The sequence below is a fragment of the Antrostomus carolinensis genome, unplaced genomic scaffold (genome assembly GCF_000700745.2).
Source record: "Antrostomus carolinensis isolate BGI_N321 unplaced genomic scaffold, ASM70074v2 scaffold28551, whole genome shotgun sequence".
Lineage (NCBI taxonomy): Eukaryota > Metazoa > Chordata > Aves > Caprimulgiformes > Caprimulgidae > Antrostomus > Antrostomus carolinensis.
The window spans coordinates 2116-16962 of record NW_010296764.1 but is presented as its reverse complement, the minus strand read 5'-3'; the positions used below and the strand labels follow the sequence as shown (position 1 = coordinate 16962).

The following is a 14847-nucleotide window of genomic DNA, read 5'->3' as shown; positions in this document are numbered from 1 at the left end:
GATCTGAAGCTACTGGAGAGTGTCCAGAGGAAGGACACTGGTCTGTTCATCCGGGAGAAGAGGAGACTGAGAGGAGATCTCATCACGGTCTAGAACTTCCTCACCAGGGGAAGAGGAGGGCCAGGTCCTGATGTCTTCTCTCTGCTGACCAGTAATAGGACCAGGGGAAATGGCAGGAAGATGTGCCAGGGCAAGTTTAGGTTGGACATTAGGAAAAGGTTCTTCACCCAGAGGGTGGTGGAGCACTGGAACAGGCTCCCCAGGGAGGCAGTCAAGAAACCAAGCCTGACAATATTCAAGAAGCATTTGGACAACATGTGCCCTCAGACACATGGTCTGAATCTTGGGATTGTCCTATGCTGGGGCAAGAGTTGGACTCGCTGATCCTTGTGGGTCCCTTCCAACTCACAACATTCTATGACTCTTACGTTTCTATGAAATCAAATGGTGACTGTGCAGGACCTGAGGCCATCCCCACTGAATCCAACCAGAATTTCACAATTTTTTAAGGCTGGATGCTTGTCCAGGTTGGGTCAACATCAGTTTGCACTATCTGGGGATCTAGTACTCAACCATTACCCATTGCTTCTTTCCACTCTGACACAAATTTTTCCTGGGAGCACAAGGGGATTAACTACCTTGGGGTTTCTAAGGGCCAGAGCTGACTGAACATTCCTTGTGGCACTGAGTTGTATGGGAAATTAGCAAACCTCTCTTCTCAGGCAGCAGATCCCTCAGCTCAAGAAATCTTCTGATTAAACTGACAAGCTCTGGGACGTGCAGCTAAAGAGAACAACAGAGTTTGAAGGAACATTTAAAGAAATATTTTTGATAATTCCCAGTGCAGCTGGGATGATGACACACACTCTGGTCCTAGCAAAGTTGCCTGGCAGGCAGCTAGGGCTTTATATGTAAATATAAACATATATTTACATATTTCCTAACATCTGTTTTGAATTTGTTTTCCCTTTGGTTCTATTTAAAGTATGTATTGTCCTATTATCTCCAAGGCTGAAATTTGGAGAGGTCTGTTAATAAACTCTATCAGTGCAGAGCCACAAGACAAACTCTCCCTCCTTCCCGGCTTTTCAGCCAGCTCCTCTACAGCTGTTCCTTGCTTGTATTTCTAAGTGCAATGGTATCTCCATATCAGCCTATGAAAGGAGCAGTTTTCTACCACAGACTCCTGCTGGGTAGAGTATAATCTCACCACCAGCTTCCAGGGATTTATATTTGGTTGGTCTAGCCCATTTGTCTGGGCTGCCCAGCTTTTTAATTTTTCTCAGCATAGTGTTTTTTTTCAGAGTGCCCTGCTATTAGTTCAAGGTCCCATCCAGAATTTCTGCATCCAGGAAGAAAAGTTACCTGCTGCCTCCTGCAAAGCACCAGAGCTGGAGCCACTGCTGCAGAACAAGACCATGCCTTCAGCCAGTGATCCAAACAGCCTCCAAAGCAGAAGGGATGCCACAGCCAGGGTTAGCGCTGCAAAAGCACCTCGTCAGCAAAGTTCAAACCACCATCCTGACAGGGTATTGCACAGGCTACAGAGCAAAACTAAACAGGACAGCAAACAAGATTTGGACTACATGAGAAAGTGAGGGACGTTATTTGTGTTAAATAAACAGGATAAAGTGAACAAACAGCCTCCAAAGCAGAAGGGATGCCACAGCCAGTGATCCAAACAGCCTCTGAAGCAGAAGGGATGCCACAGCCAGTGATCCAAACAGCCTCCAAAGCAGAAGGGATGCCACAGCCAGGGTTAGCGCTGCAAAAGCACCTCGTCAGCAAAGTTCAAACCACCATCCTGACAGGGTATTGCACAGGCTACAGAGCAAAACTAAACAGGACAGCAAACAAGATTTGGACTACATGAGAAAGTGAGGGACGTTATTTGTGTTAAATAAACAGGATAAAGTGAAAGGGGAAAGAGCAAAAAGAAAATGTCAAGGCTGATTGATGCCAACATTTCCAGACGGTCTCTGACAGCAAAGGCTTCAGTGCTAGGTGCACACTGGGAGAAAGCTCAGGGTCAAAAAACCCCCTGAGTTTGCTATGACAGTACAGCTGCTTTGCTGAATGAAGAAACAGGGTTATAGCCTTACCTGCAGGTGCACCTGTGGCCAACACTCACAGCTGATTTTGATGGCAGTCAGCTATTTAATGCCTTCATAGTCCTGGGGTGCTTCTTCTCAATGTGAGTTCTAAGTCCAGCACATGTGTTGGGACAAGGAGTCTTCTGGTGACACATAAAATTATCTTGTAAAATGCTTTTAATGTCCTTAAAAGTGCAGGGTTCTGTATGGCCAGATGATATGCAAATCAAAGGTTTTTCTGCACTGATGAAATTCCAGGAAATATGGGGTGGGGGGTAAGGGCTAGAGAGAGATAGCCAGAAACAAAATGCTCAGAACATCTATCCAAAATGTTGCTTCTCCAGCCAAATTACTCAGTCTTTTATGAGAAAGAGGTCTTGGTTTGGCAAGGAGGAAAAGACAATTCCACCAGACAATACTAATAATACTAAAAAAAAGCCCTAGTAGAATTCTAAATACCATTAACCCAGGGGAAACATTACTTCTGTGGTAAAACTTTCAGTTGAAATCCTGAAAACAATAACCCTTGAGCAAGGACCAGAGCACCTGGGCTGACACTAGCAGACACCAGAGTTTCTATTGGCTCAATTTTTTTATTCCTGCAGCTTTGTCTTCAGAAGCATCTCATTAAAATGAGATGTGAATCACTGAGATAAACGTTTAACTAAACAGATAAGCTAGCCATATACACCAAATTTGCATGAGTATTGGACTTCTCCCTTCATTGGACTGGTTATGTCTTACCCTGTAGCTATAACTGAGGCTCTGGTGTTGTGAAGTTCAGTATTACATATGCTTACGGAGGCACTAGCAAATTTATCTGCAAATACATTTGTCTGCAATAACTGAAAATGCCACCTCTTCATCTCAATTTAGCAGCTTACTTTCACAGTCCCTGAAGTCTCTAAACAGAGACCAGGCAGAGCTGTGAGAAGAAACAAAACTACAAATCAAATGCAAATGTCTATGGCTAGAAATTGTGCTGCATCCCTTCGCTCTGAATTTTGCTTCTCTTCACAGCACTATGGGGTGGCTGTGGGCATCACCTCAAGGGCTGTGACAGCACTGGAAGAGAGCTGCCTCCTGCTGTGTTGGCACAAGTCCTCTCCCTCTGCACCAGTGACTTGGGGCTGGTGAGCTTTAAGGAGCAGCGTCAAGCTCTCCTGCAAGTTTTTGTGCTGGCCTCCAAGTGCTCTACTGAGACATGGCAGCATTAGGCGGTGCTTTCACATGAACTGGCCCCTGGACTTCAGCAAGCCTACCACAGAAGTGAGAAGGATTCCTGACATTACCACATTACTCACATGCACAGCCTTTGCAGGATCAGAAATTGAGATTGTCGACTTTTAGAGGTAAAGTGTTATAATGGACAAGACTATTTGTGGCTGTATAAAAAAACCCACTGCTGCTTTTTTCACTTGACTCTGTAGCTCTCAAGGCTCCTGTCTTGCTTCCTTGTTCCTGTCTTGCCTAATCCTAAAATTCAGCAATTCCTGGAGAAACACTGGCATCCCCATGGAGTAAGCATAAAAGAAGACCAGGTCTGACTACAGACTTACAGTGTAACTTCGACTAAGGCATATCACTGTACACTTACCTCCTTTAATAAATAGGAAAATTAGATGCCCACCTCCCCACCCCACCCCAGAAGTGTGCACTCTCAGAGCTGTACAAACATGTACTTAATTACTCCTCAGTGCTTGCCACATATGCACACCATACCCAGCCATCCAGAACGTTCTTTCTAAAAGTCATTCTTTTTAAAACAAAACAAATGGTTTTCCTTCACCTTCACTTCTTTCCTAATGTGTTAGGAAAAAAAAAAAAACATTTCATAATTGCTATTGCAGAAGAGACTCGCATTACATTTTCCAGCACCCACACAGTGAGACCTTATTCACCTCAGCACAAGAACACTCGTGCTGACTTCGAATATATCCCTTATAATTTGACTCAATTAGCAAACAGCAGCTAATCATTCCCTTTGTAATGTATTAACATCTGTTTGCCTTTCTGTATCATTGGCTTTTTCCCCTTATTCCCACTAGTTGTTAAGTGGTGATGATGAATAAATCTAGCACCTACAGCCATAGCTTCTTGGTTTAAAAAGCTCAAGAGAGAGAAAATTAATTAGAAAAATGAAAGCCTTTTTTGCACGATATCCAAACCTTGGATCCTAATCCAAACCGCCTGTAATTTAAAAAGGAGAATATACACCACAGGTATCTTGGCTGGTTGCATCAAGGGTGAAGTTTAATGGTGTCTTGCCCAGCGCCAATATTAGGACATTGCCAACCATTTCCTTGATTTTAACAAGTCCCCAGCACACACAGCATACCTAACACCTGGTTTCCCTTATGATGCCCACTCGCTTTCCAAGAAAAACAATCTAAAGCCTTCTGGTTATCAAGGGGACTCCTAAAAATGAAAACTGACTCCCTTCTTCCCTTACCAGCTGATCATGCTGGCTGCTCAAAGCCATCTGACTGAAACCATCCCACGTTTGACAGCAGTGGATGGCTGACAGTCTTTTGCCCAAACAATCCCTAAATTGTACCAACAGGAACATTACAATTGTTAATTAACTGTCCTTCTCCCCATCACAGAAGGGAAAGGACAATGAGCATCTCCCTCTGGGCTACAGCCAGCCTCCTCTGTCTCACCTGCAGCACACCTGGCCCACAGACTTCATTCATCTCCAGCAGAGAAACCCCAGTCAGCTATTCTTCTCCACCAAACATTTCTATAGCTGAAAGCTCTGGATCTTTTGTAGTGCCAAATGCTTTGTCGCACAGGAGTCCCTGTGGCCACCCACATTATATTCAAATGAGCCAAGAAGCTTTGCATAAACAACTTGGTACAATGTGCTGAGATGCTGCTGTATTTCTGCATGACAAGCTCACTACCATTTGGCCTCGGCTTCTGCTGATGTACAGTGAAAAAGAAAAGGGAGAGAGAGAGAGAGAGACTCTTCACAGTTACATTAATTTCATTTTATTTAATAAAAAACAGTATCAGATTAAAAATACAAACACTTTGGGTGATTATCCAGCGTTTTCCCCTGTGTGCCTTGTAGAGCTCAAACCAACCAAGGATTGTAAGAAAAAACAAAAACCAAAAAATAACACCAAACAATTTTGGCCGGAGCTGTAAAATAATGTTGCACCAATTAAATTACACCAAATATATTATTATACCTTTGAAATGGCTTTCAGACCAATAAATAAAAAAAAAAGACAAATTCAAATAAAAAAGTCAACTTTGTATTACAAAAAAAATTAAATAAAAATCACAACACTAATAATAACAATGTGCAGTCAAGTTTTTTTTTTCTTCTCTTCTAGGAATGGTAACATGCCAGTAAACATGTAACATGCCAGTAACATGCCAGTAAATCCCTACATAACATTTCCAGTTTGGCAGCAAGCAGTCACTCACTCATTCACATTTGTATACAAGGAAGCAGGCCTGGGCAAAAGCCTCGGGAGATATGAGCCTTTGGGGTGCTCCTCGCTTCCCTGCCACAGCCAGCTGAGTTCCCTTCCCTTCGTCCTGAAACCTCTAAAAATCCATTCAAGGTTTAGGGCCAGATCTGCAGGGAAGGTGTGAATTAGCATAACCCCACCAACGTGATGCTCCATCATGTCAACAGCACAGCACTGAGTAACACCAGCTGAGGATCTGGCTCTTATGCCCTGGGGCAAGTTAAAAGCCGTGGCTGCAAAGCACATCCTTGATTCAGAAAGGCCATGGAGACTATGTCAAGTTGTTTTAAAATGCACCACAGCAAAGGTGTTAACTCAATAGACTGCAAAATGGGGTCCTGATTTGGGATGGCTAAAAGAGCACATGTAGGGCCTGTGAGACGACTGGATGTCTGAATACCATACAGAGAGGTACACATCTGTCAAGAAATGACCTGCAGTTGCTATTCCTGAGCAAATAGACAGTGAGCCAAATTTCACTTTACTGCCTGAGAGCACACATCCCTCATAGATTTCATGGTATTGATGCCGTTTACTCCAGGGCCAAATTTGGTCCAGTGTTTCACAATAAGAAAAGGTTCTCCACAGAGGCAGATTAACTGATTATGGAAATTCAAGCTCATTCATCTTTGTGCTACGCAGCCCAGCTGAGTTTTAGGAGGAACCGGCAGACATAAGTACCATGATACACTGAATAAGGAATCTGCAAGTGAAATAGCTCCCTGCCCCAGACGCCAATGATTTATGGGGTTATCCCCCATTCCCAGTGAATCCCCAGAGGAACTCTATTCTGTTTCCACATAAACTCTAGGATTTGGGACACAGTGGGACAAATTCTACTTTCAGTTCCAGTTACAGGGTAGGAGTGAGAACAGAGCTTGCCCCATGCTCCTCTACCCTGGGTATGTGTGTAGATGTTAAGTTTTGCAGCTGTGGATCATCTGACATCATAGGCTGAAACCTGTCACTTATTTGCACCAGTGCACCTCCAAGAAAGCCAGGGGCTATATGCTCACGGAAATGAGACTGAAATGGGCCCTAAGATTCCAGTTTGCCCAGGTCTGTCAAACACACAGTGCCTTTCTGACATAGGCTTACATTCAGGTAATGCAGAAGACCCATGTGGTACCTTTATGGGAGTTGAAGCCTTCAGTCTGGATAGTCAGATATGTCTGAGAACACACACACATATCCTTCTTGGTTTTTTCAAACTGGTATCATTGCACACGCAGTACCAGCTACACTGTACAGAGAGAGGCCCACCATCTTATGCTTACTCTGTTATCAAATCTACCTCTATCGTTTCATCGCTCAATTCTTTCTGCTCCGTTACAACCTACCTATAAATATTTTCATTGGAGAAAGGTATCTTCCCACTAACTTTCTGACCTCTACCCATTTCCTACATGCTACAACCTTTTCCTTACCTAACATTCTGATTGCAAACTACCTGTCACCCTCAAATACTACAAGTTAACAGCAAGGTGGCACCATTTGCTGACAGTGACTGAACTCTAGATTGGAGGGTCAGTTAACCCTTGAGACCCTTTGTTAGATCCATCTTTGTCTGGGCTTTCATCAGTCTGGCCATTTTGAAAGAGTCACAAATTGAACATATGGGTTGAAATGCTTTAAAAGGTCATTTAGCTGTTGATAACATCCATTCCTTCCAGTTCCCTTTATTGCTTCTGGGACTCTATTTTGCTGGCATGAGTGGTAGTTGGGCCTCCTACTGAAGAGCAATGGCTGTGGGAGGGGCCAGATCTGAATGCCTGCTCCACCACTTGTCCACATACACTATGTGAGGTTATTCTGGGGTAAATCCCTCAAATTATCTGTCCCAGAACACGTTCAGGACCTAGCCTGGCCTCCTGCATAATGCAAGCCAAAGATTGCCCATGTGCAATGCCTGTATCCAGATGAATAACTTCAGAGGAAAATAAAGGTTCTCTTTCTCAAAAAGAAAGTAAAAATTTACTCAAAGAATTCAGCTCATCTCTTGATAAAGCTAATCTAACATGAATTACAAACCTTTCAAAACGTGTGTCCCTCACTTCCAGTTTTAATTCTGCCTAGCTTTGAGCCATTAAATCTTGATGCTTTTGTCTGCTAGATCCTAATTTGCTTTCATCACATATACAAAGACCAAAGGTTTTTCTCTGGTCAGGCAGGTAATATTTTGAGGACACAAAATTACCGAAGTGTGAGATGGCTTTGGGGCTACGTTACTAGGAGTTCAGATAGTCAAGTCCTTTGAAACAAAACATACCATTGTCAGCAAATCAGTGACCTGGCTTACTCCATCATAAAGGTACACAGAAAAACTCCCTTCCCTTCCTTTCCATCTTCCCTCTTCTAGTTGAGCTTGTTGCAGATCTCTAGGGCTTTCTTGTAGACCTGAGTCACATCATCCATGTCTGTGAGAAGGGAAAAACTGCTGTCCCCCAGACGGTTGCAATAACGTTTTAGATACTGTGGCCGTGGGCGGTTCTGAAGTCCTTCAAAGTCTTGGATCTGGAGGAAATTTTCAGCAGAGACACAGCTCCGTATCCTCTGTCTGTTTGGCCTGTTCTCTTGCAAATCCAGCAAATCAAAGGAGTCACTGGACAAAATACTGTCATCACTAATCACGCTGGAAGGGCGACTGTAACTTCGAGGTAATGCATCCCCAGGCAGGACCACTTCTTCCATGGCCTCCAGCGTTGGTGTGTCAGGGCTGATCAAAGCAGACTCAGCGCTGCTGGTAGAATACTTGCTGTTATGTTTCAAGATGCCCTTACGCCTACAGGAATGGCTGTAAGACCCGTTTCTGGATGGCTCTGTGACTCCTGGAGAAGTGTCACTGTTTACTGTCTCATCATTATTGTCCAAGAGTTCAGAAGATTCGCTGCGCTCTGGAGAGGAGTAATAGCCAGACTCCCTCTGCTGAGTCTTCTTTAAGATTCCTTTTTTTGGCATCAGCAAAGACTGCTTAGTGCCATACTTGCCCGCTGCCTCTCCTTCCACAACACTTTTAATGGCTACGCCAGTCCTACACAACTCTTGCTCCAGCTTAAAAGCAGAGGGTAACACTGGGCTGACCACTCCTTCAATGAAACCTGCGCTGTGAGACCGATGTTCACTGTTGCTCCTTTTCTTCAGGATGCCTTTGGGTCTCTTGGAGGTGGGTTTGGATGCATTTTCAGCTCCTCCTTCCTGGATTGACTGTGCAATGTCATTTTCCTTTTTTGATTTTTTCAGAGATCTTTGTCTCTCTAGTGTGACTTCAGGACCTTTGGGCTTAGAAAGGCACTTCATTTTGGTATCAGTCTCTGGTTGGAGGCCAGTAGATCGGTGATGCCAATCAATGAACCTTGCCAGCAATGGGGACTCAGAGTCTCTCATGACATCACAGTCACAAACACTACTCTTGTAGCCCCAGTTAACCCACCAGTGGTTGGCAATGTCTTCAATGGTTGCTCGGCGTTCAGGGTTCACCATCAGCATCCATCTGATAAGACCACGAGCATCTACAGACACAGAATGGAATAGAAAATATTTAAAATATGGGCATTCTTGGTTTTCTCAGTTTAAGATGGAAGTGTGCAGCTAATCAAATAAGCAAAAATAATGCTTCTTACTACAGAAAAAGTGATGGCCACTAGTCAATGTTTGAAAATGCATTTGAGAACTAGTTCTTATCAGAAGAATATGATTCAGCCTGAGAAATGTACATTGTGTTATCAAAGAAATTAATATTTGTACTGTATTAGTCAGTGAATAGTTCCATATTATTGAAGGAAGTCATCAACCTGTCAACTCTAATAATGACAAAAATTAGAGGAAAACAAAGGCAAATTGAGATATTTTAAATGATCTACACATTATTGCTTTTGTATTTACTTTTTCCATAAACAGTGTAGTCTTCTGTGTATTTTAAAGGTATGTTTTCATAAAGACAGCAAGAAGGCAGAAAACTGAAAGAGATGGCAAACAAATAATATAAGATAAATAGTAATTTAATAATTTAATATTCATTTAAATACAATAAATACATTGGTTTTTAAGGCTGGAAGGAGTCATTATAATCAATGACCCAGACTTAGTTGATGCTTTTCTGTCAGGTGACTGCTTAACGTGTTCTCCGCTAAGTAGAAGTAAATGTGAACACTGTGGCAGTAACTCAGGTTTTGGGCTGCCTTCTTGGATAGGAGACTGCGTCCCTCTGACCGTTCATCTTCTCTGTGCTTGTGATATACCACAGTGCAGCTGGAGGACTGATCTGTACCAGTATGTTGCACCGGTTTACAGCTTGTTTACAATCGGTTTACAATTCCACTTGCAACAGCTAACAGACCTTCCACTGTCATAGATCTAGTTAAAAGAGCCTGTTACAGCTTCCCCAAGGCAATAAAATCTATCTGCTATAAAACTTTCATTTCAAAAGGGCTTTTGGTAAATGCTGTACCCAGATGGGAATTGATAGCAGATGAAGTCAGTAGGGGAATGAGAGATTTTTTTTCTTCATCATTCTAATATGACATAAAAATATGCTTGAAGGGGCTGGGCAAACCCTCCATTCTGAAGTCCCGTCAGCTCAATACATTGCCCTCACTGCTTTTTTATACCTGAGGTCTGTGTTGGCTCACGATATTCTCCACTGCTGATCTGCCTGATGAGATTTTTGTGATCGAAGCCATCAAAGGGCATCGTTCCATAAACCAGAGTGTAAAGCAATACACCAAGGGCCCAGCTGTCAACCTGAAATACAAAGACAATGTGTGTGAAGCCCAGGAAAGCTGATCCCTGCCCCTCTCCCTGCCATTAGCACCACAAGAGCAGCATCACATCCAGCTGCACCTACTGATGGTCAAACCGGAATCTAACATCTGACTAACCACAGGCAAAGCCAACAAAAGGAAATGAAAGCAGCTAGAGAATTTTAAATATGGGAGACCCAAGCAAACCCACATCTGGAATAACCCTAGCTTTAAGAGTAACCCTCAAGAACATTATCATCAAAGACATCCCAATACCACCACCAAAAAGCTGATCCTTCTTACCTCTGGGCCTCTGTAAGGTCGTCCATTAACTATTTCAGGGGAAGCGTACAGTGGACTTCCACAAAAGGTCTGCAGAAACTTGTCTTTGTGATAAAGGTTGGAGAGTCCAAAATCAGCAATCTGTGAATGGAATTGCATAAGGCATCTGTAGTATTAAAAATATCTTAATGCAACAGAAAATCCTTTATCACAAAGGACTTAGCTATATTTGACCCTGTTGTAGGGCAGGGATCTCAACGTGGATAATCTCTCAAGTTCCCTTGCTAACCCATTTTTCTATGATTTTTTGACTTTCCTCTCTCAAGACCCTCCAGGGAAGAAGAAAGGTCCCCAGGTAAAACCCTCCAGATTAGGAACAAGGATGCTTTGGTTCCATTCACAGACAGGTCACTGACTGACTGCAAAACTATCAGTCAGAGATTTTATCCTGGGTGAACTGCTTATGCTTGCAAAGACGATCTCATACTGGAAGGCACTAGGCCGGCTGTCCACTGACTGCTGTTCATCTTGTATAATCATTAATACCAAGGGAAAGCAAGCAGAAAGTACTATCGTTCTTATCTTCCACATGCAAACCAAAAGTCAAGACCTATAAATCCAACAGGAGGAGTGAGGCAGGAGTGTCACAGGAAACTAAGCATAAGATTACAGAAGAAAGTGATTTTTTAAATCATCTAGAACTTAGCTACACTTGAAAGAGGAGGAAAGCGATTCACTCGCTAACTCTTCCACATTCAGGGACTTCGTCTGAGGAATCTGAGCTGTTAAGCACATGAGATGTCTATCACGAGATAATAAACACAAGTCTGGTTCCTAACTGGAAACAATGGGCCCAAATCCAGCTTTCCCAACACAAACAAAACTTCCCTTGAGACTGTTGGGAATTTTGCCCATGTAGGAATTGCAGGATCAGGTCCAAATATTTTGTTTACTTCAATTCTCTGTTCTTGTTCTTACAAAACAAAGGCTGAGGATAGCAACACTAAATACTCCCACAACCTTTGCATTTCCTTTGTTTCTCTAGCACAAGGCAACACATCTCATTTTTTATCTTGTTTAAAAGCCAAATGCTTGTTTCCCAGAGATACTTTTATTACTGCCCACTATCGACATAAGGCATACACAAAAGACATAAAGTACAGGCATAAAAAAGATACTACAGCTATATCAGACAGAAGTTTTCTCTGGGTTTTCTTCACTTTATTTGGGTCTTTTCTACCAGAAAAAAATTAAATCACAGGAATTTTCAAGAGAAAATTCAAGAAAACACAAAGTGAATGGAAAAGGATTTACCATCAGCATCATTTACTCCTGCCTTTCTAAAATGTGTATGACCAGTGCCTCCAACACCTGTTTATTTGCAATGTCTAGTGAACTCTTGGGAGACATAAAGTCTTTGTCTCTACTATCTAAACTCCTACAGCTACACCTAAAAACATCGCTGTTGAGACTAAAATGAACAAAGTTGGTGAAGTATGGACGGAAGTTCCCAATTTTCTTTCTTTACTCCAAAATATAAATATATATATATATACACACACACACACTTTATCTATCAATAGATATAGATATAGCTACTTTCATGTTAGAAATATAAACTTATTTTTTCAAATATAATTTTCACAAAATTTTTTAAGTCAGAGAGAAAATATGAGATTGCACGCTTCACCCTCTCCTATTTTGGTGTTCTGCTTGTGCAGGTGTTCTACTGACAATTTGGACTCATAATATCCTGCTCAAAAAGCAGCTGATTCCTGTTCATTAATGTTAATTCATCTCACCATGTCCATTCATAGTTTGAATTCACTCAGTCCCCCAAACAGCATATGATCAACCCACAGCAGAAAATTCAACCCTTAAATAAATGTGGTTTGTAAAATCTTCATTGTATGGCTGGAATGTCATTGAAAACAGCTGGTGTACAATTGCAGTCTGCAAACATATTCTCATGGCTCAGATTGCACTTAATTGCCCTAAATTCCACTTTCTTATCAAGTCACCCTGCCTGGCTTGCAGGAAGTTGGTTTTAAGCCTTATGAAGTGTGCCCTGTCAATCAGGGGAAGAATGGGATCATTTCAGTGTTAAAACTTCATGCTGGTCATTGAGATTTATTTTAGTTCAGGATGCAGCTAAGACAAGGACAAACACTGCACAGTGTGATTCCTTAAGAAAATACATTCCCTTAACACCATGGAATGTATAAAATGCATGTGGATGTGCATGGATATATATATATAGGGACACACATACCATTGTTCACACTAAGAAACTCTCAGACTTGGACATTCATGTTTCCATTTTGACCATTCAGGAAAAGAGTATTTATGTTACAGTCCACTCCCATACTCACAGACTGATGTTTATCAGCTTTTCCCATTAAAACTGTCATGCCCCCCAAAACATGATTAATAGAAGCCAACATTACTTCATGTTCTTGGCACTTACATTGAACTAAGGCATCAAGTCAAAAAAACTTCCTAAATTGGGAGGAGCAGAGAAGTGGACTTTTATTCCCCTCACTTCAGGAGCTGTATGTTTCATATTTAACATTAGCTATGATAAACCAGATGTAATTTATTGTTCAAGAGTAGACTATAAATTCCATGAAGCTCACACTCATGGAAATTGTCAGTTTTATCCCACTTAAAAATCTGTCTCTTTGTAATGTAGATATAGAAATAATTAGGTCTCTTGAAGTAAATGAAACGTATGTGCAGTGGGTGAGACTTCCAGCAAGGTAAATCCCAATTACATATACTTACTCTGTATATATGAAACTCTCATGGGTTTTTAGTGGTTAGTCTGATTGGTGTCCCCTTACCAGCCCAAGAGAAAATGCAGTTAGTAGGATTATGTTACTATTATACTTGCATTTTTCTCTCCTTCTATCACTTTGTGGTTGATCATACAGTTTACGTCAACCTCTGCTAGACATCTCTTTTAGGTGTAATTCCCAGCCCAGGAAGTGCCATGGCCCTACTATGAACAAGGAGACCCTCTCCACTGTGCCAGGCTGCATGACAGAGGTGTCCCTGGGGTAGGTTGTGGCATGGGGCAGGGACACAGTATTTGGATAGACTAGCAAGAGGCACTAATTCCCTGGCTGCGACGCTGGGCAGCAGTGTCTCTCCACCTCCGTGCATGCAGTTCTGTGGATTTAGGCACTGGGGATTGCTGCAATGCTTGAGGACATGTAGTCCTCATCAGGCCAACCTGCAGGAGCTATGGGCAAATAGAGGTAGCTACACCCTTGCCCCACTGCTCTTTCTTCTAGTAAATTCATACCTACAATGAACCAAAAACTAGCATCCTCAGTTCTTCTAAAACTAATGAAGCAAAGAGATGACATCACCAGAAGGCTTTTTTCAAATTCCACCAAAGGCAGATGCCTAAAGCCGGTGCAAATCTCTTTCCACAAAGAGCTTTAACTCACCAACTCAAGGTAGCCCTTTTGGTGCTTTGGGGCTGCCTTAGCCCTGCTGCCTGTCTGACCCTGCCCACCTCCAGCTGTGTTAAGATTTTGAACAATGATATCCTCTTGATGGGATGAAAATGCCAGCAAAAGGCTGCTCTGCCACTGTGGGGCAGGGGAGCAGCTGTACCCACTCCCAGGAGCCTGGGGCGAGCAGCGGGGGCAGCTCCAAATTACCCAGAGCTGGAGGGTGGAAGGCAGCAATTGCAGGCAGCTGAAAGGAGAATGGAGTAAATTTTATGGTGAACTGTGCTGTTAGCAGGTGAAACAGGAATGTGACTATGGAGAGGCTTGTACATGTTGCAGAAACCCTAATTTCATCCTTGCATTATTTCTTTAAAGAATATGGCACCATGAACAAGGTAAGAAAGCAAGTAACATTTTTCTACCCTGTGAGGCTGCAGTGCCTTGGTGAGGTTTAGTTCTAAGATGGTACCCCACTACTGACCTCCACAGACAGGCTAGCTCTCAGGAGAAACATTCACACTCAGGGTTTCTGCTAGATAGTTGGGTGTGTATTTGGGGAGCAAGGCAAGGTGCTGTTTGATTAATTAGCTGGATGAACCCATGTACCCCACAGATGTGTATGCCTGTTCAGTCTCACAAGTGTTTAAAACTCATTTTATTCACTTGTGTTTCCTGTGTTTAGGGGTTTTATGTAATAGTTTGCAGGAAATATTACCGCATACACCACGTCCCCGAAAAAGATAATTATATAGCACAGATCAGATCACTTTCTTCCCCTCAACACTCT

General features: G+C 42.5%; 1 protein-coding gene across 1 annotated transcript; it reads right to left on the bottom strand.

Annotated features, from left to right (window-relative positions):
- Positions 1-7638: 7638 nt before the first annotated feature.
- Positions 7639-10905, bottom strand: NUAK1 (NUAK family kinase 1). The gene is made up of 3 exons (XM_010178402.2): positions 10621-10905; positions 10186-10318; positions 7639-9087 (listed from the first exon to the last, which is right to left on the bottom strand). Exons 1-3 carry the CDS (start codon positions 10756-10758, stop codon positions 7934-7936), a joined length of 1425 nt encoding a protein of 474 aa, XP_010176704.1. The 5' UTR covers positions 10759-10905; the 3' UTR covers positions 7639-7933.
- Positions 10906-14847: the final 3942 nt, after the last annotated feature.